Below are 25,025 nucleotides of genomic sequence, written 5' to 3'. Positions count from 1 at the left end.
CATCTAGCGAACTTTTTAAACTTACATAGTAACATAGTAACATAGTTCATAAGTCCATCAAGTTCAACCTATATACATATTGTGTCCTTACTGTGTTGATCCAGAGGAAGGCAAAAAACCCTTATGAAGCAGATGCCAATTGCCCCATACCAGGGGGAATATTCCTTCCCGACTCCAAAAATGGCCATCAGAATAAATCCCTGGATCAACGTTCTGTCCCTATTAATCTAATATCTATAACTGGTAATATTATTGCTTTCAAGAAACACGTCCAGGCTCCTTTTGAACTCTTTTATTGAGTTTACTATTACCACTTCCTCTGGCAGAGAGTTCCATAATCTCACCGCTCTTACTGTAAAGAACCCCCGTCTGTGCTGGTGTAGAAACCTTCTTTCCTCCAGCCGTAGAGGATGTCCCCTTATTATAGATACAGTCCTGGGTATAAATAGGTCCTGGGAGTGATCTCTGTACTGCCCCCTTATATATTTATAGATAGTTATTAAGTCCCCCCTAAGCCGTCTTTTTTTCAAACTAAATAACCCTAATTCTGATAATCTTTCTGGGTACTGTAGTCCTCCCATTCCCCTTATTACTCTGGTTGCCCGTCTTTGAACCCTCTCCAGCTCCACTATATCTTTCTTGTACACTGGTGCCCAGTACTGTACACAGTATTCCATGTGTGGTCTGACTAGTGACTTGTACAGTGGTAGAATTATTTCCTTGTCATGGGCATGATGATGCACCCCATGATTTTATTTGCCTTAGCAGCAGCTGCCTGACACTGGTCGCTACAGGTAAATTTACTGTTGACTAAAACTCCTCAGTCCTTTTCCATGTCAGTCGTCCCCAGTGTTTTCCCATTTAATACATATTCCCAGCCTGGATTTTTCTTCCCCGTGTGCATAACCTTACATTTATCTGTGTTGAACCTCATCTGCCACATCCCAGCCCAAGCCTCCAACCTATGCAGATCCATTTGTAATCGTGCACTGTCCTCTATTGTGTTAACCACGTTACAGAGCTTAGTATCGTCTGCAAAGATTGATACTTTAATATACAATCCCTCTACAAGGTCATTAATAAATATATTAAAAAGAATAGGACCCAAAACTGACCCCTGTGGTACCCCACTAGTAACAGTCACCCACTCAGAGTATGTACCATTAATAACCACCCTGTTTCCTATCACTGAGCCAGTTACTTACCCACATACACACATTCTCCCCCAGCCCAAGCATTCTCATTTTATGTACCAGCCTTTTATGTGGCACCGTATCAAATGCTTTGGAAAAATCAAGATATGCGACATCCAGCGATTCACCCCGATCCAGTCTTGAGCTCACCTGCTCATAAAAGCTGATCAGGTTAGTTTGACAGGACCGATCCCTTGTAAACCCATGCTGATATGGAGTTATACATCTATTTTCATTGAGATACTCCAAAATAGCATCTCTAAGGAAACCCTCAAACAGTTTACATACAACAGAGGTTAAACTAACAGGCCTTTAATTCCCCGGGTAACTTTTTGTCCCCTTTTTGAATATTGGCACAACATTTGCTATGCGCCAGTCCTGGGGAACAGACCCTGTCACTATAGAGTCCTTGAATATTAGAAATAGGGGTCTGTCTATTACATTACTTAATTCCCTTAGAACGCGGGGGTGAATGCCATCTGGACCTGGTGATTTGTGTATTTTGATTTTTTTTAGACGGCACTGCCTGGGTTAGACAGGCGACATGTACTGGGGCATTTATCTCATCCTGCTGTATATTACCTGGCATTTAATTTTCCTCTGTGAATACAGCAGAGAAGAATATATTTAATAGATTAGCTTTTTCCTGATCCCCGTCTATAACTTCTCCCTCATTACTTTCTAAGGGGCCAACACTTTCATTTTTAACCTTTTTACTATTTATATAGTTAAAGAACATTTTGGGGTTTGTTTTACTCTCTTTGGCAATGAGTCTTTCTGTCTCCACTTTTGCTGCTTTTGATTGTTTTTTTTACAGGGCGGCCACCATCTTGCGGATGGCAAAGATCACTTGCAGTGGCGGATGTGATCGCTCTCCGGAGCGGTCACAGCCCGTCCTGGGGTAAGTGTTTGGTGTCGCTGAATGCCTCCTGATCAACGATCACTTCCTAAACTCTTTTAAAACAGGCGTCCGCCGCCATACAATGTATGGCGGATGTTGACGCCCCGGGGAGGGGCCAAACATGGCCCCTGATGCCGATCTTGGCGTTACTGAAGCTTGTTTAAGACTCATGACGTGTCAGGCACGTCATAGGTCGTTAACTTGACCGTTTTGCATGACGTGCCTGACCCGGCAATGGACGTTAAGGGGTTAATGTGTGATCATTTAGGTTTTGGCTCAAAATTGAATATAACTTTGCCTCGTTGAATGATCATGTGTTGACACTGCACCTTGTAGTCATTTTTATTCCAATTACCACCTAATACTATGTCTCCGTGTGCCGTGTATAAGGCATTAATACAAAAGCCTATTGCTCCCTGTCTTAGGAGGCTACAGTTGATATTTTGACACAATATTGAATAAAACTGTGCTGCATCTTTGATAACAGACTGAGTATGTCAGTTCAAGGAAAGCCTCTGCTGTCTTTTTATGATAACTGTTCTTTATCATAGAAGCACTTAAAGGAATTTGACACAGTACAAGAGGGACATATATTTCAAGATGTCATGGTCTAAAAGTAGAGTGTCAGAAGCTTAGATTTAATATAAGGAAGTTTTTGTACACTGAGAGGTGTATAGATAAGTGGAGCAGCCTCCAAGGCAGAAGTGGTAGAGGTTATAACATTGTGGGATTTAGACATGCATGGGGTAGGCATAGGCTATGCTGAATATAAAACAAGACTCAAGGACCAAATAAAGGTTTGAGGTTATTACAGTAGGATACAATTGGAAGACAAGATGAGACAAATGCATAATCTCTACCATTAACTTCTAGTTGTCCCCCCCCCCCCAATGGAGGCATTGGTACAAAGTCCTGTTTGTCCAGTGTAAAACAATACAATTTAGGGGTATAATAGATAACTGTCTCAGCTATCCCTTTAAATTTTTGAGACTATAAAAAGAACAGCTAAACAAATTCCATTATTATTTTCAGAAGCAACTTGAGATTTAGGGCCAATACTGCTTACAAGGAGAGTCAACATCTTTGGTCCTCTATATATTGACATTTGGCTCTGGTCCTTACCCGCAAAGATCTTCCATCATGTAAAAGCTGATACTGTCCCCCTGCTTTAATGTGATGTCCATCTTTCTGCCAGGATATTGTTGGAACAGGATAACCATTTACTGAGCAGTTCAAAAATACTGTCTCATTTACTAGAAAAGTCAAATCTTCCAGCAGATTTTCACCTCCTTCAAATGTTGGTGGCACTATGTAGCAAAATCAATAATACCAATTATATATAATTATGTTTAAAAGGTACACTAATATGATGCAAAATAAATGGAACACTCAGAAATCTTAGTAGACACAAACAATATACCATCTTTTTTGATATATAAAGCTACATTTTATTCATTAAAAAAAATGTATAATATAATCTTTATGTGGAGTTATTTCATAGAATTGAATGATTCTTTAATAAGAAAGAAAAGCACTGAGTACTCACAAAGTACAATGACATTATAATGCATTGAATCTTCTCCTGCCTCATTTGCAGCAACACACGTATACGTCCCAGCATCTGCTTCCAGTGCTCTTGCAATCTGTAGTGTGTGTCCTCCTGGTAAAATAAACCTGCAGGTCAACTACCCCTTCACTTTACTCAAAATATTAAACAACGCATTGCCCCAAACATTTTAGGTGCCCAAATCTTGGGGGTGTGAGGATAGAGACACAAAAGGGCAGGACTGGAGGTAGGGAGGTGCAGGACCAGAATCAGGAGTGGGTCGGGTCAGAGGTGGCAGGGCTGGATGCATGGCCATTTGGGGGCAGCAATGAAGGTCTGTGCTGAAAAAGGATATACGCATCTCCCAAACTAGCCCATGATTCCCCACTACAAGCAAACGTGGGACAGTGGGACAGCTATGGGAGAAGGTGCCCGAAACATTGGACATTCCAGTAAAAACCGGGACACTTGGGAGGTATGCACATTGTGATATTATCAGAGGCAATGTAAGAGACCATGTACAAGAAATATTACCAAGCATTAAATGATGTTGCCAATCCCTGACTTGCCACTGACGATATACATACACATATACCCCACATATACCTCCTTCTCTTACAGGTATGAATATGCCATATTTAATTTGAACCCCCATCCCCTGCTGTTACCACTGTTTTCCACCTGGTATGTCTGTATCCTGCCTGTCTCCATACCCTGCTGCTATCAAAGGGCTAAATTTGGTGACCACTAGTCTAGCTTAATTGCATTTGTTAGCCATGGTGTGAAACATCTGCCTCCTGTATGCAATCACCTTATCTGACCACTTGTGAGGAAGCCCTATATATTCCTAGACCTCACTTGGAAACAAGCTTGCTTGGGAATGTAGCTGCTGTTGCCTCTCCCCAGGTGGCCTCCTTATAAATGGCTATTTAAGAGTTACACTGGAGGGAAACGACATACCAGGTACCACTGCAGAAAGCGGCTACAACACCATCGGAACCAGATCAACACCTCCCTATCCAAGCAGCCCCCTCCTATTGTCCCACTTCCCCCTCAACCACCGACTAGATTGTAAGGACGCAAGAGCAGGGCCCTCTTCTCCTTTTGCCCCAGTTTGTTATTGTATGTGTTTTTGTATGTGAAATTGTTCTACTGACTGTAACAGCACTGCGGAATCTGCCGGTACTTTATAAATAAATGTAATGTAATGTAACATAATAATTATTCAAATATTTATCTTCATGAAGGTAATAATTCTATTAAGCATAATTGTTTGGCTGATTATGAAAAATGTTTTTTGCTAAACATTGTAATGAAAAAATGAACCTGGTAATATGAAGGCCTTGTCATTGGAGGTCAGAGGGCTTCCATCTTTGTACCATGTGATGGTTGGAGGGGGAACAGCATTGGTTTCACAGTACAGAGATAATGGATTGTTCATTATAACTTCCTTGTTTTCACCATTTCTGTTCATGATGCTGCTGTCTTTGCTCGCCCAGAGGCCAGAGAGCTTTGGGAAGTTTGGCGGAACTGTGATAAAAATAATAGATGAGAAATAAGTGTAAACATCTCCAAAAAATTCTAGCAAACATTATTTAACATTATGTTTATAAGAAAACTGATAATAATTTGGAGGGATTACAAGTACATCGTAGCTCTGATTTGAATAATAAGGTTATCAAGCTAAAACTAAAATCCCACAAGAATTTAGGTGAACGGTGAAGATTACCAGAAATATTTAAAAAGTGACTAACTTAGAAAAATATAGTAATTGCTCTCTCTCTATTGCAATCTCTAATGCAAATAAACATTATTATTAATAAGCACTTTTAAGCCAATAGCGCATCATTTTAAATTTGCATTCTTCTTTTTAATTTGGGATGACATTGATTTCTGCTTTTGAAGAATATTGTGATATAATACAGAATGGCATTATACAAACCAGCGCTCTACATCTCGCTTCTAACCTTGTATCGTAACATCAAAATCCATCTCATCTTCTCCAGCAAGATTTGATGCCACACATGTATATCGGCCGGTATCAGTCAACTGTGATTGCTCCACATGGAGGGTATTTTCCCTTATTATTGTCAGATGGTAATCTTGGCTGAGAGGCTATGTTAATATAAAAGTAATCCATATTATATATATTACAACTTTAAAATGACTTTACCCTGCAATAAACAAGCCATATATTATAAATTGTAAATTAATTTATGTCTTAAAACACAACATGGGTAGCTGTAATTATGTCTCTAGTCTTGGAGAATACTATGGCTATGTCTTTATCATTAGGGAATATTAGCCTATGTACTATGTACCAAGACTGGACACTGGTTTTAGAGCCCTTGGATCTTAGGTGATGATGTAAAATTGTACACGATATGGCGTATTTATTTTAAATTATAGAATAGCAAAATCATTGTATGGGGTTTATTCAGGATGTAATAGTGAAACATACCAAGCAAGTCACAAACATACAAATCACATGTATACACCAAAAGATCAAGACAATAAAGCAAAAAATCAAGGATGAGATCCAACCCTAATGAGGCAGCAGTAAACACATTTAAGATTAGAGCTAGAGATGCTTCATTGGTTGGAGTAAAAGCTCTTGCACAGCCTTGGAGGTTAAGAATTAACTGTAAGGGCTCCATAACTAGGTGGGGAGAGACATCCCACCTTGAGTGGCTGTTTTGGGGACTAGGGGTAGCCTTAAAATACAACTATTACTTGCTATCAATGCCAATACCGTGCTGATTCCCTGCCCTATGTTAGGACGTGGTAGCTACTGGGCATAGCGTAAGGTCCTGTGAGAATCTGGCACTAGAGCAGGAGTTAGCCCTCACATGGCACCTGAGCAGTTATGTGAGCTATGGCACCACCGTGCTAGGAGGATTGCGGACGGTGGGTGATCTTGCATCAGAATACAGATTCTGTAGCGCTGTTACAATCAGTGGGATAAATTAAAGTCACATAGAATAACAAACTGGTACAAAAGGATAATAGGGCCCTGCTCTTACAAGCTTACAATCTTGTCAGTGTTTGAGGGGGAAGTGAAACAGGAGAGGGTTGCCTGGATGGGGATTAGTTGATAGGGTCTGGATGATCTGCTGAAGTGGGGTTTTCAGAGAGCTTTTGAACATTGCATAGGAGGGAGAAAGTCTGATAGGATGGGAAAGGAAATTCCACAGAAGGGGTGCAGCACAGGTACAATCCTGAATATGGGAGTGAGAAGCGGTATTGACAGTAGAAGAGAGCTGTACGTCATGAGACGAATGAAGAAGGGCGGTTAGGGGTATATTTGGATAGAAGGGTAGAGATACAGGTGGTGCATAGTTGTTAAGGGCTGTATAGGTCAGGAGTTTAAATTTGATTCTGGATGGAATGGGGAGTCAATGGAGAGACTGGCATAGTGGAGCAGCAGATGAGGAACGGTGACAGAGAAAGATTAATCTAGCTTCAGTGTAGAGGATGGATTGGGGTGGTGAAAGTCAGGAAATGGGGAGACCGGTTAGTAGGGAATTGCAACAATCCAGACAGGATATCACAAGGTAGTGGATTAATATTTTTGTTGTTTCTTGTGTGAGGAATGGGTGCATTTGGGAGATGTTTTTCAAGTGAAGGCATCAGGATTTGGTGAGGAACTGGGTGTGAGGGATAAAGGAGAAAGTCAAGTGTGACATCATGGCAGCGAACTTGGTTTGTCAGTTGGAAAGTGGAGTGATATGAAAGGAATTGTGGACAGAGCTGGTGGCGGGCTTACCATAAGCTTGGTCTTGGAGATGTTGAGCTTTAGTTAATGGGATACCATCCATGATGCAAATCCCGAGGCGAGTCAGTGAGGCGAGTTAGAAGAGAGGGTGAAAAGTCAGGAGAAGAAATGTAGATTAGGGTGTTGTCTGCATTTAGGTCGTACTAGAAGCCAAAGAAAGATATTAGTTGTCCGAGGGGACATGTAGATGGAGTATAGTAGAGGCCCAAGAACGGACTCCTGAGGGACACCAACAGATAGCAGTAAGGGAGAGGAGCTAGTTCCAGTAAATAAGACAGTAACAGTACGGTCAGAGAGGTAGAATTTAAACCAAAAAAGAACTCTGCCATGGATGCCATGAGCATGCAGGGTTTGTAGGAGGAGGGGTGGTCAACTGTGCCAAATGACCGCCCCTGTGGCCATGTGGGATCAAGGTAAGATTTCTTTAGGATGGGAGAGGCCATGGCATGTTTAAATGAGCATGGGAATATATCAGAGGAAAAAGAGAGATTAAAGACATTGGTTAGGGTTGGGGTAGGGACACTTGAAAGGGATAGTAGGAGTTTTGAAGGTGCAGGGTCGAGGGGACTGGTGGTGAGGTGGGAGGAGAAGCGGACTTCAGAAACTTCAGTAGTTGTGACTGGACTGAAGCAGGTGAGGGTGGGTTGTGAGGAGGGAATGTTGAGGTACCATATGATTAACCATGGGGGAGGATGTTATCTCAGATGGTGTCAATTTTGTTTTTTTAAGAAGATGGCAAGCTCTTTGGTTGAGAGGTTGGAGGGCAAGGGAGGTTCTGTGGGACAGAGAAGGATGTTAAAAGTGGAAAATAGATGTTAAGGGATATGGGAAAGGGAGGACATTAGTGAAATAGCTGGTTTGTTTGGAGGGAAGCAAACATATCTAGGACTGAGGCCTACACGTTCATCATAAAAAATACACTTATACATACACTTTCATTCTAACTAACATGCATACATTCATTCACAAATACTCCCTCCCACCATCATCCTCTTACCTCACTCACAGTTTTACCTCACTCATAGTTTTCTTTCTGGCACTCGCACTTTATGCTAACCCATATTACTGTATACAGCACTGGTATAAAAATATTTTCCATGGGTTTTCACCTTTGAGTGAAGATATAATGCTGCAAAAAAAACTTAACAAACCTGTCCATCTTTATGCCACTTCAGAGTGGCTGAAGGAAGTGCTTTGACTTCACACATGAGGGTAAAGCTTGTGTTCTCTCTAGCTTTCACTTCCTTTGAAAACACTCCAGTTCCCACAAGATCCCCTTTTGCGATCTGAGGGGGGACTGAGAAGAATAAGGGATATGATGTAGGATAAACAACACTTCTGAATTTATAACTAGAAAACATTACATTTTTAATCTTAAAAACCATTCCATTAACATAAATATTTTACTCTAGTACCATTACAATATTCAAATTACCAATGTATACAATGAAATAAATATATCATATTATCTGTATTAAACTGTAGTAAATAGCTGCAATCTCATTAAACTTACTTTAGCCTTTCTTATCTGCTGAAAATTGCACAGGTCAAAACATTACATTAGATTAGATGGGAAAACAGTTATTATATGTTTTTGCATTTAAAAATAAAAACAAAAAAAAACATATTTACAGATTTAAGAATAGCTGGTCACTGAGAACTTAGTCATATAGTTGCATAATGCCAAATAAGTGAAATAAAATGAAAGAATTTTCAAGTAGGCTTCAGTATACCAGTTCTGAATTTTTTAAAACAGTACACTAATTAAATTACTGCACTACAATTAAGCATTGAGTCTAGCAAAATGTCCATAAACTGTAAACATACTGTAAACTTGCAGATCATAGTTATTTACAGCATTTCCAGCTTCATTAGTGGCAACACAGCTATATCTGCCGGTATGGTCTTCCTGAGCTCTTAGTATCTGTAGGGTTCGGCCACCTGAAGTGTACATCGAAAATAAAATAAAAAGTGCTTAGCAACAAGGAACAGAGACTTATTAATGTTTGTACAAAACAAATGCTTACCTACTAATTTGCCAAGTTAATGTTTCCTAAATACCCCCCTTATCACACACAAATATGGTTGTTACCTGGTAAAATTCTTATGTTTTCATGTAATTTAACTGATTGTCCATCCTTAAGCCAAGTGATAGTAGCCGCAGGATGTGAGTGAACTTCACAGGTTAGAGACACAGAACTATGTAGAATCACCGACACATTTTCAGGCCTTCCATCCTCACGAGCACCAGTGATTGTAGGAGGCACTGGGTAACAATAGAAAATCTGTTTTTTATTATAAATCCCTCTTTCTTAATGTATTATTCTATTATCCGAAATACAAATAAAGTCATTAGTTAAATACATACGGGATGACTAATAACAAATAACTAAACTTACCCAAAACACTTAGGCTAAAGCTCCTACTCTTGTGTCCTGCTAAATTAGTAGCAACACATGTATATCTCCCAGTGTCTGTAAACATGACATTGACGATTTGAAGATGCTGTCCCCCATGTGCAATTTTATGATGAATGTCCTCCTGAATAGGTTGTCCATCTTTTAGCCACAATATCTGTGGTGCTGGAGTCCCTAAGCAAAGATAAATAGATAGTGTTAGTTGACCTTGGCGTGTCTTTCTTTTAATTTATTGGGCTGAATTTATAAAGATAATATCTGAGGTAAAACTCTGAGGAGGAATTAATCTTATAAATATGTTTCCTTTATAAGGTGTGCCACACCTGTGTGTTCTGTTTGTCTAAGTCTGCAGTCTACAGGTATGTCTCTCCTTGCTATGTGTTTGGGTTTCATGTTTAGTTTGTTTTGTATCACTGTCAGTAGGGATTAGCATCAGGACCCACCGTCATTGGAGTACTTTGGCGTAGTGGTGGGCTAAGCATACTATGGCCATAAGATGTGACCTGGTTCCTTACAGCAGGGCCAGTTCAGCCCTTCTTAAGTCAATACACCACTCAGTTGTCTTTTTTTCCAGCAAATCAAAAAAATTCTTGAAAGTTACTCAACAAGTAGCTCTACAACTACAATTAAACTAGAGCTCCTACAATATTCAACTAGGCTTGTGACAGCTACAAGACTGCATACGGAACAGAGGAGCTGCTGGAGAGTGCTCTGTTTGCTAAGTTTAATTCCAGGATATACAAGGCTTTCTAGGCAAAATCAGAACCGCACACTTACCCAAATCTACCTGCATATCTTTAAATGCCAAGTTGTATTTATGCAATATGTGTTGTCTCAAAAACATATGCTGTTAATCTTTTCATTTATATAATTACTTTGCTACTTGGTGGATCATAACGTTAAAGTCCAACATTCGTGCCAACCTGGTGATTAAAAACTAAATTCTTGGGTGTTTGTTATATCTCTCAGGCTATTCAGTATTGCCCCAGAATCTAAGTGGAAATATATTTTTCGGTTGATAAGTCAATACTTTATGTACCTAGGATCACCCAACTGTTTTTCTCTATTTATGAGAAAATGAGAAAATGTTTTATGCTAACCACTTGGTAATACTATAGAGTAAGGTGTTTGTGATCTTTCAGGGCTTCCTGAAAATGGTATACATATATAAGATGGGAATAAAAAATTTATGTACAAACAATCCAAATAAAATAATATATATATTCTTACCTGTAGCTTCACATGACAATGTAACCCCTCCTTTTTCTTTAACTTTAACATCTCCCTGAACTTTGTCTAATAGCCTTGGAGGCACTAAAAAGGAAAATCAAAATAGATAATATAAATTTCACACAGAAATAAATTAATATACAAGTTACATTTTTCAAGTGACACAGGTGTCACAAGTAAGTGACAGAAGACACAGGAAGATAAAATGCATAAAATATTGATAGCCACCTTATCTTCTATATAATAACAATACTTTCCTTTAAATGTAGCACTCAGTAGTAGCAATAAAAATACATAAATGCCAGACATTTACCTAGAACATTAAGGTCAAAGTCTTTCTTCTCTTCTCCAACGGCATTGGACACGACACAGGTGTATCTGCCCGCATTGGAAACAGTAGTGTGTGAAAAGCGAAGAACCATACCACCTGTACCAGAAAACACGAAACATTTTTGGTACACAAATATTAAAAATATATGTACTGACAAACTAGAGTCACTATTAGCCATAGTCATTTATACCAAATGATATTTGCCAACTAGAATCACAAGAAGATAATTAATTTACTTTCAATAGTTTTTTATTAATTTTCAAAAAAATAAGAAGTACAAAGAAGTACAAATAACACCAATAGTAATACATGGGAGACAGACACAGCTGTCAGTTATGATCAAACCAAGACAGTCGCAGCTGTCATTACATTGAAAATTCAAACCATCTTGATAAGCATGTATCTCAGTTACATTGTAACGTTATAAGGTAATAAAAAACGTAAACAAGAAAACTTCCCTGTAGAGGAAGAGGAACAGAACAGTATGCCTGAGTGAATTTTTTTTTTTAAAAAGTATATATCTGCTCAAGTATTTTATAGTGAATAGTTTTAATAGTTGACATGCCATACCAGTGAGGATGACTGTAGTTACAGATAGCATTTGTTAAATTGTAGAGAGTAGGTCTGGAATCCTTGCCTGAACCTCTAGCTAGAATTTTTTCGTAGGAATATGTAGTATTTAGTTTGGAAATGACTATATCAATAGAGGGAATCTCCACAGTTTTCCATTTGCTTGCAAGAGTGTTTTTTGCAATAATGCAAATGATACAGAATAATTCCCGATATTGTGGGGAAACAGTTTGTATCCCTAGAAAAAGTAAAATCAATTGAGGCGACCAATTTATAGGGCAGTTTAATAACGTAGAAAGAAGGCTTTTACATTCTACCCAATATGATTGTATAAGAGGGCAATTCCATAAGATATGGTATAAGGTTCCCTTCTGGCCACACTTTCTCCAACATTTATTTGAAGAGTTAGGGAAAGCTTTAGCTATCCTATCTGGAGTATAGTACCAACGGGATACTGTCTTAAAGGCGGATTCTGCATGTGAGGAGCATTGAAGAGCTTTATGTGAACATTTAAAAGCTAACCGCCAATCTTGAAGGGCTACATTTATTCCTATATCATTTTCCCATTGTTTTATGGGATAAGTTTTATTACATTTATCAGATTTAGTGTAAAGAGCATATATAGGTTTTAATCCCTTCATATCAGATGAGAGGTATTTGAAAGTGAAGTTATCTACATGCAAAGAGAAGGGGGTCAAAGATTGTAAAAAATGTTTAATACGTAGATATTTGTAAAAATCCTTATTGGATAAATTATATGTACGTCGAATGGTTTCAAATGTCATTAATCCATTAGCATCATATATATGCTTGACATGAGATATACCCCATAAAGACCAGTTAGTTAATTCAAGCCCTGGACTGGAGGCTTGAATTATTGACAACGGTAGTTCCCCAAGGTTGGGCACCGTAGAGGAAGCTAAGGCGGTATGATATTGCAGCCAAACATTATATGAGGTTTTTACTAATGGGTTTGTGAGAGGAGGCCTGTGAAGGTTCCAGGCTGGAAGTAGTAAAAGATCACTAATTTTGTAGGGATATACCGAGGAATTTTCAATGTGGACCCAATGTGAATTAGAAGTATCACACCACCACTGTTTTAGGAGAGTTATCAAAGTAGATATGTAATAACCTTTAATATTAGGCATCCCAATCCCTCCGGCGAGTTTTGATTTAGTGATAATGGTAGCCGATAATCTTGGTCTCTTCCCAGCCCATACAAAACGTGACAGGATTCTATTTATTTTAATGAAGAAGGATTCAGGGAGGTGTATGGGCAATGTCCTAAATAAATAAAGAATTTTTGGTAATATGAACATTTTTAAAGTAGCTATTCTGCTCAACCACGAGACTTCATGTTTAGCATATTCCGCAGAGTCTGATTCAATAGTTGCAAGGAGGGGGATGTAGTTAGAAGATAATGAATTTATTAATCATCAGAACCAAGCACAATGCTCGGTGTATATCAACTGAGCATACATGAGCTTTGAAAATGAGATATAGAATAATGGGACCTTCACTATTCACTATGTCCATAACTGACTAAACATTTCTCCATTTTCCCTATCTTTACAACTTACTATCAGCTAGGGTATAAAAATAGAACAACATCTCGAAAGATAGGTTTGTTTGGTATTAAATAGCAGCACAAAATATTAGTTATTAATATACGTTCCTTATAATATATATACATACTCATATAAAGCTATGAAATTACCTGACATAATTAAGATAGAGCTATCCTGTCTGATAGGTTGTCCATCCTTTAGCCATGTCACTTTTGGTGGTGGGATTCCAGAGACTTCACAAGTCAAGGTAACAGGATTTCTTTCCACAATGCTTATATTTTCTTGCTTTTTAAAATGTTCTGGAAATCTTGGAGGAACTTTAATTCACACACAGAAATGAATTGATGTTAACATGTCATCCTAAATAAAATATACTGTTTGATGCATCCAAATAATGAGTGATTGAACCAAAAAGGTAACATTGAATCATTGATCATTGCAGAAATTAAACCGAATTATTATACAATTACTTACCAAAGACCTTTATGTCATACTTTCTATCAGATTGTCCAGCCACATTTATCGCGACGCACATATATTGACCAGCATTCATCACTTGAACATTTTCCAGCTGTAAAATCCTCCCTGTGTTCAGAATTTGGACTCCATCTGTGTTAGTTAAAGGAACACCTTCTTTCAACCAAGTCAGCAAGGGCTGTGGGTCTCCACTGGAATCGCACTCCAGAGTGACATTGTTTCCTTGAATGACCACAACTTCAGTAGGAAAGGTTCCACGCTCAGATATACTCGGACGAACTATAATAGACACCATGTAATATTAAGAGAAACTGAATTTGTTAGCTCTTCTTTACACAGAACAACCACTCAGGGATCAAGAGAAGTGCATATAGTATGCATAATTAAGGTGGGCATCATTTCAGCATAAGGGGGAGTGGAAGGAAAGGGGGCAAGGGGCTGACTTGGGGCAGCACACAACTCAAATAGATATCAAATCAATGGATAGGGCTTATCATTCATGTTACTGAAAAAAAGAAGGACATCTTCTCTTTCTACAAGAACAGGACTGGCCCAAGACATTGTGTTGCCTGGGACCAAGCATGAAATGCTGCCCCCTCCAAAAAAAAAACATCCATCAAAACCATTTTCAAACCCCTCCAACCAAACCACATCCATACCTAATACGCTACAGCACATATATTTTCTCTGACTGGTGTCCAGTAAATTACCAAGTGCTGTGTACTGCTTGATGGCGCAGTGATCTGGGGCGCACTGGCACACTGAATGCTGATCAGCCTCGGCATTAGGCTTTTTAGCCAATGGTCATCCAATGATGCCTACCACTTCCTCATGCAGTTCTCTGCCTGAGCATGACATGGACAGGCTCATTTGTTGGCTATACAGGAGGGAAGGATCCCTGCAGAACCGCAGAGCAACTGACAAGGCCAAGCTCAGATAAAAACTAGGGAAAGCTTATTTTATTTGTTATTGTGAATGAGCAATATACCGTAGTTGCTGTTCCTGTGATAATTGTCAGTTTACCCCCCCCTGAGTTCTATGGACCCACCTGGACCCATGGTATGGCTGGCCCCGTAGAAGGATATGTACCGTATTTTTTATATTCATAACAAAAGACTTACCATAAACTTTTACATTGTATTTCTTTATTACACTCCCTGCTGTATTAGATGCTGCACATATGTATAAGGCAGTGTCCGATTTTTTTGCTTCTGTAATTTGAAGTTGTCTACCTCCAGATAGCAACCGGACCCGGTTGGAAGCTTTGTCTATTAATGGGATATCTATAACAATAAATAATTAAAATAAATATTATTTACATTAAACAGAAGGCTGTGGTTTTCAACTCTGAATGTACAGTATAATAAACGACTGATTATAAGCAACAACTATATATAATGGGGTTAGAATCTATTTGCAGGCAGTAAACCTGTATTATCCTTTTAAGTGAAAGTTAACTTAATTTAGCTGGCTACAGCCATGTAAACGCTATTAAAATACACCATGATCATTGCGTTTACCTAATGCCTAAAATTATTTGTTATTACACAACAGTGAAAATATACAAGATATTCAATTAATCCTAATCCTATACAAACCTTTCTTCTTCCAGGTAAGTGATGGAGGTGGAATACCACTGGAATCACATAGGAGGCTGATAAGGGTTCCTTCAATGACTGTAATTTCCGATTCCTCATCAGATCCTTGTATAGTAGGTAGAACTAAAACAAAATATGTGGGAAAGGCACAATGGAATTGCTATTTACTCACTTTATCCATGTTTAACAAAACCACCATTACAAAATATTGTACATTTATAAGCCATCAATAGAAAAAATGCACATTTGGTAAATATAATAATTTATTGGCTGAGGTAAAATAGATTGCCAGTTTTTGAAACTATCTTTAGGTGTCTTTTTCAGGCCTACTATCTTATGATAAGAGACCTAGATGTGGGAAAGGTACAATGGAATTGCTATTTACTCACTTTATCCATGTTTAACAAAACCACCATTACAAAATATTGTACATTTATAAGCCATCAATAGAAAAAATGCACATTTGGTAAATATAATAATTTGTTGGCTGAGGTAAAATAGATTGCCAGTTTTTGAAACTATCTTTAGGTGTCTTTTTCAGGCCTACTATCTTATGATAAGAGACCTAGATGTGGGAAAGGCACAATGGAATTGCTATTTACTCACTTTATCCATGTTTAACAAAACCACCATTACAAAATATTGTACATTTATAAGCCATCAATAGAAAAAATGCACATTTGGTAAATATAATAATTTATTGGCTGAGGTAAAATAGATTGCCAGTTTTTGAAACTATCTTTAGGTGTCTTTTTCAGGCCTACTATCTTATGATAAGAGACCTAGATGTCTTAATGTTTGCAATCTATGATACCGCAGTAGCTTCTTTACCTTTGACAGTTAACATAGCGCAACTCTATACCTTTATAGAAAATGTGTGGGTTTTTATTATTTAATGAAAAATTAAGATAATCGATAGAAAAAAACATATATAGTTTATTATAATGTAATTTGCTTATACTCTCCCCCATTTGCCAAAACGCCACATATTTAAACTCTTCGGTTCACCAAGAGGATCATTTTTATAATAGGAGAATAATGTCTGTCGGACCCAAAATGTCAAAAACCCTGAATGTCTTCATACATTTTTATGTGTCTCTATGTTGTAATTTTCATGTTTTCTATGTGTATTTTGCTATTAATATTTTTTAATACATACGTGTTTCAGTTTCTTTGCTTAGGCAATAAAAAATGTGGGGCTAATTATTATTATTAACCAAGCACTTGTGGTTCAGGTTACCATAACAGAGAAACCTTGGTGTAGATCAGGGCAATAACTTACATGCGGCAAGAGAGTCATCTGACTCAGCTGGGGAGTACAGGCACCTTCTGGCCTAGAGGCAAAGCAAATCTGAATGCCCTCTGCCCCTATCCTCCTTGTAACTACCCCATACACACCCAATATCACACACTCACTCTAACACACACACACATACATTTACTTTGCTCTATTACCGCAGGATCATGAAACAGATCAAGTGACCCCAATGCACTACCGCCTCACCGAGCAGTTCTAGTCAGAATGACCCTGTTTCAACAATTTGGACTTTCAGCTCCACTACCTGAGCCAGCCCAACCCTGTGATTAAGCTTCCAGAAGCTAAGTGGCACCTGCAGCACCTTCTGGACTCCACAAACCAGAGCAAGTAAATTAGGAAACAAAGTAAAATCACAAAAAAAAACTAACATGAACATACCTATAATATTCACATTATAGTTCTTTTCTGTTTTTCCAGCTATGTTAACAGCTTCACAAGAATATCGACCGGTATCTCTCACCTGGACTGCATCAATCTAAAACGCAAACATCATAATCAAAACATACAGCAGACGATATAGTGTTCTGGTTAAATAACAAATGTTTAGTGACAATGTATTGGTTAGGAGATTATGTGCTTTGGTCAAAATACAATATTAAAGTCTCGTGTTTATTGAAATTGGTAGGTTTGGATTTGAGCGCTGGTAATTTGTTCTTCTTTGTTTTAAATTTGACTTTCATGTCTTGCCTCCGCCCAGTAAATTGGGAGTGAGCCCAGACATAATGTATAGCATAAATGTTTTTAATCATGTATGGCTATTTACCTAGCAGCTGCCAATGCCAACCATTCTTTTTAAGGCTCACAAAATGTTTTTCTTTGTAGGTTTGGAGGGCAAAAGTCCCATATGATGGCAGAACTTTGACAATTTGCCCGGCATGCCAACCAGCTGCCAGCATGTCGGCACGCTTTTGTTTTAGTACTGATGCCGTGGTAGCAGTGCCTGTTGCATGCATCCATTGCTTATTTTTTTCGGCTGGGTTGTCATATATTTAAGAAGCTGCTGATCACTCACGGTCAGATCAGCAGCATCTGCATTTACTATAAACAAGAGGCTTCCACGGCTTGTACCTGCATGAACTTGGGCAAGACTTCCAACGCAGAGTACACAGTGCCATGGGATTCTTTGCACCAGATCAGTATTTTATCATGATATACCATGACGTCATGAAGTATTTAAATCTCGCTATTTTTAATGGCTTTATGGTACCTCATAAAGGGCAGAAGGCATTGTTAAAGCAACAGGTGACTCAAATATGAGCAAATACATATACTGATTTCTTGCATTTGATTTAAAATAGACCTGTAAGATTGAACAATAAGGGTGGTAGCTTTTAGCGTAACCTTAATTCATTAAATTCAGTACCCAAATTTTGTCATTTTGTTTTGCAAATAAAGGTTATTGTTTTAGAGATACTTAGTATTTAAGAGTGCATTTAAACACTTTCCAGGGTGACAGATATGAATGTTGCTGGATTTTACTAACTCAAAGGATAACTAACAGTCAACAATATCCTTCCCAAAGGAGATCATGATAGTAAGGACTACAGATTGGCATGATTAAAAATGTGAAATCGTTTTAAGGTGACCTCTCAGTTTTCTAAAATTCAACATTTTACAGTAAAGTTTATCCTTTAACAGCATTGGAAAATTGAAAAGATGAAAGATGATGGGTTGTTTATTTTGAACTAAATAACTCTTTCTTTAAATGTAGTTGAAATAATTAAAATTATGTTTTATGGCTATTTATTTCTGCAATGGGATAACAAAAAATAGCAATTATCTTTCAGTAAAATCTACCAAAAAACAAACACGATCAGTACGATGGCAAAAATATTAAAATTAAGTAATACAGAATATTTTTTTTAATCATACAGTAAGCACCTAAATAACCCAGACAAGATATAAATGCTTTCTGAGGACCCAGCAGACTATTAATTCAGCCTCCCATGCCCAGAGGCGGCTTGTCTGGGCGCGATCTGCTGTTAACGACATTTCAGTATTATTTATTAATTCAAGTTCTTGGTTGAAAAAGTGACTTACCTTTAAAATACTTCCATCTTCAGAAATACTAAGACCTGGTCTTTTTACCAATGGTTTCCAGTCTTTGAACCAAGTGAGCACAGGAGGGGGGATTGCATTACTTTGGCATCTTAGCACAAGTGTTTCACTTATTAATGCCGACACGTTTTGTTCCTCGCCCATGATGTTTGGTGGAACTGTCGGGGGGAGGAATTTTAATTTTAGTTGTGTGTTTTAGTGAAAATGTATATATATAGTTTGTAAAAAGGTTACAAAAGCAATGCTTACAGTACTCTGAAAAGACTTGATTCAATAAATAAAAGAGAAGCCAGCTGTTACTTTGATTTGTCAAACTCTTGGATAATAAACATAACTTTGTTTAGGTAAATTCCTAGCCAATATCAGGGTTATGAAGCCGGATAACCCATTGCCTCAGTTTAATACAGATTTTCAAGGCATGTGCATTCAGAGCCATGTTTTCTGGGGAGCTGAATGTAAACTGGCTCTTCGTGGCTCAGTCTCTTTCACTAAAAGGGAAGAAGTGGACAAGCACTCCTTTATATGTATGCAGTGGTCTCTTCAAAAGTGGAAAACTAATGGAAATAAGTGGCTATAAGAGGCAAGCGTAGAGTGATGTCACATAATGCAACATTAAGTGGCACCTTACCGGTAAACTGATTATAATTGGTGATATGTATGTTAAGCTGATATAGAGCTGGAGTGCCTCATTTAAACACTTAAAAACAGATAAAATAGAAGAGAAAACATCATACAAGTGTATCCCCGACACCCTGATCTAAGAATATTATTCAAGTACTTGTAGTTCATTACAATCTGCTGTTCTATTTGCCCACTTCCAAGATGAGACAGCATAACTAACAACTACTCCGGCCCCATTAGGATTCCAATGCTTGGCTTTGTGAGAATGAAGAATCCAACTAAATGCATCTCTGAGTTATCGTTAGTATTTCTTATTTTTAAGTGGAATTAGCGCAACAGCTGATTAATATACAAGAAGATGAATTATTGGATAGAGGGGACCCGAGGCAGCCTTAAATAAATCTGGGTAGTCAAAGCAGAGAGAATACTCGAATATGGAAAGGGGAGGCATCTTTAAAATGTGTACAGGCTGTAATAGTTGTGTCCTTTTATACACCCTTTAGATCTGTACAAAAATGTTTCCTTTGTAATTTGCATTTACATCTGGATTTACAGTGATAAATTGGATATAAAATTCGTCAAGTCAACACTTTGTTCATGTTGGCACGGCAAAGAAGTGTGCTGTTAATTAATGTAAAAACAATACTTACCATAGACAGATAGATCAAAGTCCTTCAGCTGTTCTCCAGCAGCATTTACTGCTACACATGTGTATTTTCCTGTATCTCCTATCCGTGCATTTGTTAATTCAAGAACTCTACCTCCTGAAAGTATCTAAGTCACAGAGACATACACACTATGTTAGTCTGGTTTTTGAATTAAAGGTTTGCATTTAATACAGAAAGGACATGTTTATATATAAATTCACAAAAGCAGGGCCCTCTTCTACTGTCCCAGTATGTCTTAAAGGGCATTAATGCTATTATGCAGACCAGGGAAATGTCTGGTGGATACGCCACCCATATCTGGCTGTCAGCCACACTGTCATCATCAAGCGGCCGCCACTTTTGTATATTGTCAGTTCTAACTTAAAAGTGTCATTTAGCTCTAAATAAAATGTAATATAATCAAAAAAATAACAAAAATAAAGATGCTCATTGATGCCAAGCTGAGATACAGTAATTTATGGAACAAAACAAATAATTTGGAAGCTTGTAGAATTCTGTGTACTTCTTTTACTGCAATCAAGAGGGTATATGGTTTTTTAACTATTTTTTTAAAACAAGTTTGTAAATTCCTGATTGTTTTCCTATGTATTCTGCTGTTAATCTATATTATAATTAGTAGTTCTGCCCAGATACATTTCAAGAATATATCCTGGATCAGATTCCTATTACATTATTATCAGTGTCCAAAATGAACAGCTTCAGAGGGAAAGCATTGGATGCAGGGGCAACATGACTGAGGTGACGCCAGAATGAGCGTGCTGTTCTATGTTTAGTGTGGTTGGTCGCTGGCATGCTGCAACCCCCATAGAGGTGCAGAAGCCTCCTAGTTAAGTACAGGACACTCCTGGGGCTGGTGCCCTCATGATTTCTTTTGGTGGATATGGGCTGCAGTGGATGGGACACGAGTAGCATGACAGGGATATAATTGGTACGCCTATGCCAGCCTGTGGTGGTGTTACCGTTAAATGGGTTATCAGTGGTATGTTGGTAAATACATGGGTTGGCTCAGTTCCAGCTCATGTAATGGTTGGTTATATGCTAATATGTTTACATTAATTTGCATACATTTGAACATTAAGGTTAACATTGTTTAAGGATATTTCACAGTGCCGAGCTGCAAGATGAAGTCACCGTGGGAAATTGTATCCATAGATAACTTTAATAAATGTTTCAACTTTGATTTCTTTGTGGTCTCTTATTTGGGTGGGGAAAAGGGATGCCAACCTAGGCTCTACCTCAGTCATGTAAAATAGTGGCTTTATACAGGGTATGGCTAATACATTTAGATACATACCTGAATTCCATCAGTGAAACTAGACACTGGGCTCCCATCTTTTAACCATGTTAAACTAGGTGCAGGGAATCCTGAAGCTTCACATTCCAATCTTACAAGATTATTGACTATCACAGACACATCACCGCTTTTCCCGGATATGGATGGTGGTACTAATTTGAAACAGAAATTGATGAGGAAAATGTATGCAGCTGTGTTGACAGAAGATAGAGTCTTACATTGATAGGGACAGTGTAGAAAAAATGTAGAGTCACAAATAATTTTGGAACCTCAACCCTTTTTCTTTGATAAAAGATATCAACTTCAACACTAACACATTAAAAAAAAGCACACTATATAGCTATTAACGAGGGATATATATATATATATATATATACCGATCAGCCATAAAATTATGATCACCTGTCCAAGGTATAGGTCACCCTTTTGCTGCCAAAACAGCCCTGACTCCACTAGACCACTTAAGGTGTGCTGTGGTATCTGGCACCAAGACGTTAGCACCAGATCCTTTAAGTCCTGTAGGCTCCGATTCCTATGCTTGCTCATTTTTCCTAACGCTAACACAACACAATATATTAATTTTATCAAAAATTCTGTATATATTGTCTTAAAACATGGAGACCTACAGAATAATACATTTGATTACTACACTTTTAATATAAATATTGTTAGATATGACTGGTCCATGAATTTTAGCACATTCCTACATTTTGTAACCTTCATAGTATTAGTACAGATTCCTTGTGTCGACAAAATCCATTGTTATTAATCTGAGGTATGTATAACAATACCAATCGCATTCCCACCAAAATAAAGCGTGTACAATGTTAGGCTTTTCCTTACCATGAACCTCCAGTGAGTAAGTGAGTTCAGCTACTCCAGCTATGCTTTTAGCTACGCATTTATAAACGCCTGCATCAAATATCTGGGCATTGGTAATTTGGAGGATTTGTTGTCTGTCTAAAAGGGCAACTTCTCCAGTGGTTGTAAACGGCAAATTATCTTTGAACCATGTTATAGCTGTAAGAAAATAAATAAATATTTAATATGGTCCTGACATTTTAACAATATATTGTTGAGGTTCTAAAATAAAATGTATTTATTATTGATCTTATATTGGTTGACTTTTTGATTTAATATAGAACCATTATATGTTGCAGCACTGTACCAAGGGCAAACATTACATAACAATTAATATATTAAACAATATGGACTTAATGGAAGAAAAGAATGAGGGCCCTGCTCATATGAGGTGACAAGTATTTGGTTCTTAATAAATAAAAAATGTTTTATTTTTTTATTGGTAGCTCTACCAATCATTTCCATTTGTTGAATGAAAATGTACTACAATAACTACTACCACACAAAGTATGCATACCAGGTTCAGGATTGCCAGATGCTTTGCATTCAAGTGTCACAGAGTGTTCTCCAAGAACGATCTCATGAAGGATATCTCCAGAATTCTCTATTGTTGGTGGCTCTAAAGAAAGAAAATGGATGACACCTGACCATGCATTGTTGCATAGTAATCGCCATCGGCCAAAAATAGGATCAGTCGTTCTATCTCGTACAGCGTAGTTAAAACGTGAGGGATAGAAATGAGGACTGATCCTATTTTTGGATGATGGTGAGGTTTAGGTATATGTAGATATTAATGCAAACATGTTACTTTACCATAAAGTGGGACTTATTACTTAGTCTCTAACTTTGTAAAATGCTTCAGGAAAGCCTTCTTTATCCTCACGTCTTTAGGTGGTAAATGCATGTAGTAACATAAAACATGCCTATGAATATACTATTATTATATTTAACAAAATCATATTATATATAAAATTATTACTAATATTTGAGGCACCCCACTATATCTCTCTCCTATAAGGGTATATTTGTGTAGGATGACGAGGTCTAAAGTTACCATAAACATTAAGCCAAAAGCTTTCCTCTGTTTCTCCAGCTGCATTGGTTGCCACGCAGGTATATTTTCCACCATCGTCTAACAACGTTTTTTCAAATTTCAAAACATGAGCAGGACCAAGGGATTCCATCTGCGTATTTGAAATTATTGAACAGATTTCAGCCTAACATAATGACAGGCATGCATTCAGCCTCACTTACTGATAAATGTATCCTAAAATGCATGAATTCATTTTAGCTACTAATTAAATGACAAATGCAGTAAAATATAGCTCAATTTAATCTTGCCACAGAATTGCCAATGACAAGTTGCCTAGTAAAACTAACAGCTAAAATGGAAAGTCATGTGTGGGCACTCCCAATCTCACAATAGGAGGTTGTGCATTCTGGAGTCAACTCCTTCATATTTTAATTAATGACATCTAAAAAACACAGTTGTTGCCTTCATTAGTGGCATACAATCCCTACTTGAATACCATTATTTAATTCAGAATGTCTTTACTGCCTGAACAGTAATGATTTCTATATGAACTGTTCCTAAAACCATCTGGCTGCTGCCGCTAGTAGCATATAAAATAAAGTGTTTTTAAATATGAATATAGGCTTCCATCACTCTGTAAACTAAAGTGATGAATAAAGATTGGAAGAAAAATGGCCCTATATGCCATCCTTTATCACCAGCTCTCATTGCTTACTTAGTTATCCTTGCCCATCATTCCATTTCTTAACTAGCTTCTTATATTAACAAAGTGCAATTAAAAATGATATTTTCTTATAATATGGGATATTTTTCATGAGAATCTCTTATGAATACCACCACAGATGACAATATTTTTAGTCTTCCTTTATTCCTTTATACTTGCTTAATTATTTGTACAGTGAAGAAGTATGGACCTCTGTTGGACCTTTATTAGCTGTTTATCCAATATGGTTTAATATCTCTTTTCCCTGGTTTTGTCTATTTGCAATGTTACATTTGAGTTGCCAAGTTGTCCAAAGCCCATCAAATGTTGAGTTTACAAGATAGACAGATAGCTAGATATACAAATCTTAAATTGTGCGTTAACCTTCAGATGCTTATAGCAGCCATTCAGAGAAGATAAAAAATGGCGAGCATGACCCTGAACCACCCATGTAATCAAGCAACAGAAGACAAATCCCACTATGTTTCAATGACAGATTGCATTTAATCAATTTTTTTTTGTTTTGCGGAGTTATGAGCTTAAAATACCCACAATCTCAGACCTTAAAATTAAGGATTCATATTATATAATTAGTGCATTACTTTGCTTAATCTAATCCTGTGACAAAATAAATATTCTACAATGCTACCATACATTCGGAATGTGAAGAATTACATTATTTTTTTAAATCAAAGGTTCTTTGACTTACTTTAAAGTTTGGTTTGGCTGAGTTGAAAGGGAGTCCATCCTTCAACCATGTAACGAAGGGGATGGGGATTCCACTCACTGTGCACTGCAAAGTCACTGACTCATGCATAAGTACAGAAATCTGGGATGACACGGGTTTGATGGAGGGACGGACT

The 25,025-nt window shown here is 37.6% G+C and overlaps 1 protein-coding gene across 1 annotated transcript in view; it reads right to left on the bottom strand.

Annotated features, from left to right (window-relative positions):
• The window catches only part of LOC149284439 (hemicentin-1-like), a 141,563-nt gene that overhangs the window by 53,886 nt on the left and 62,652 nt on the right, over positions 1-25,025 (bottom strand). Inside the window, exons 35-56 of the mRNA XM_089496740.1 lie at positions 24,872-25,023; positions 23,481-23,610; positions 22,944-23,045; positions 22,409-22,585; positions 21,566-21,717; positions 20,254-20,377; positions 18,965-19,140; positions 17,303-17,399; positions 15,607-15,729; positions 15,130-15,291; positions 14,006-14,287; positions 13,681-13,848; positions 11,376-11,489; positions 11,063-11,146; positions 9,815-10,006; positions 9,508-9,681; positions 9,243-9,356; positions 8,567-8,712; positions 5,608-5,755; positions 4,967-5,170; positions 3,641-3,754; positions 3,217-3,401 (exon numbers count right to left, since the gene is read on the bottom strand). Of these exons, the coding sequence (XP_089352866.1) occupies positions 3,217-3,401; positions 3,641-3,754; positions 4,967-5,170; positions 5,608-5,755; positions 8,567-8,712; positions 9,243-9,356; positions 9,508-9,681; positions 9,815-10,006; positions 11,063-11,146; positions 11,376-11,489; positions 13,681-13,848; positions 14,006-14,287; positions 15,130-15,291; positions 15,607-15,729; positions 17,303-17,399; positions 18,965-19,140; positions 20,254-20,377; positions 21,566-21,717; positions 22,409-22,585; positions 22,944-23,045; positions 23,481-23,610; positions 24,872-25,023 (3,320 nt within the window). The remainder of the gene's footprint in view (positions 1-3,216; positions 3,402-3,640; positions 3,755-4,966; positions 5,171-5,607; positions 5,756-8,566; positions 8,713-9,242; positions 9,357-9,507; positions 9,682-9,814; positions 10,007-11,062; positions 11,147-11,375; positions 11,490-13,680; positions 13,849-14,005; positions 14,288-15,129; positions 15,292-15,606; positions 15,730-17,302; positions 17,400-18,964; positions 19,141-20,253; positions 20,378-21,565; positions 21,718-22,408; positions 22,586-22,943; positions 23,046-23,480; positions 23,611-24,871; positions 25,024-25,025) is intronic.

This window comes from Sceloporus occidentalis, unplaced genomic scaffold (assembly GCF_023333645.1).
Source record: "Sceloporus occidentalis isolate IW3139 unplaced genomic scaffold, rSceOcc1.0.p SCAF_93, whole genome shotgun sequence".
Classification (NCBI taxonomy): domain Eukaryota; kingdom Metazoa; phylum Chordata; class Lepidosauria; order Squamata; family Phrynosomatidae; genus Sceloporus; species Sceloporus occidentalis.
This window is presented reverse-complemented; position numbering and strand designations above follow the sequence as displayed.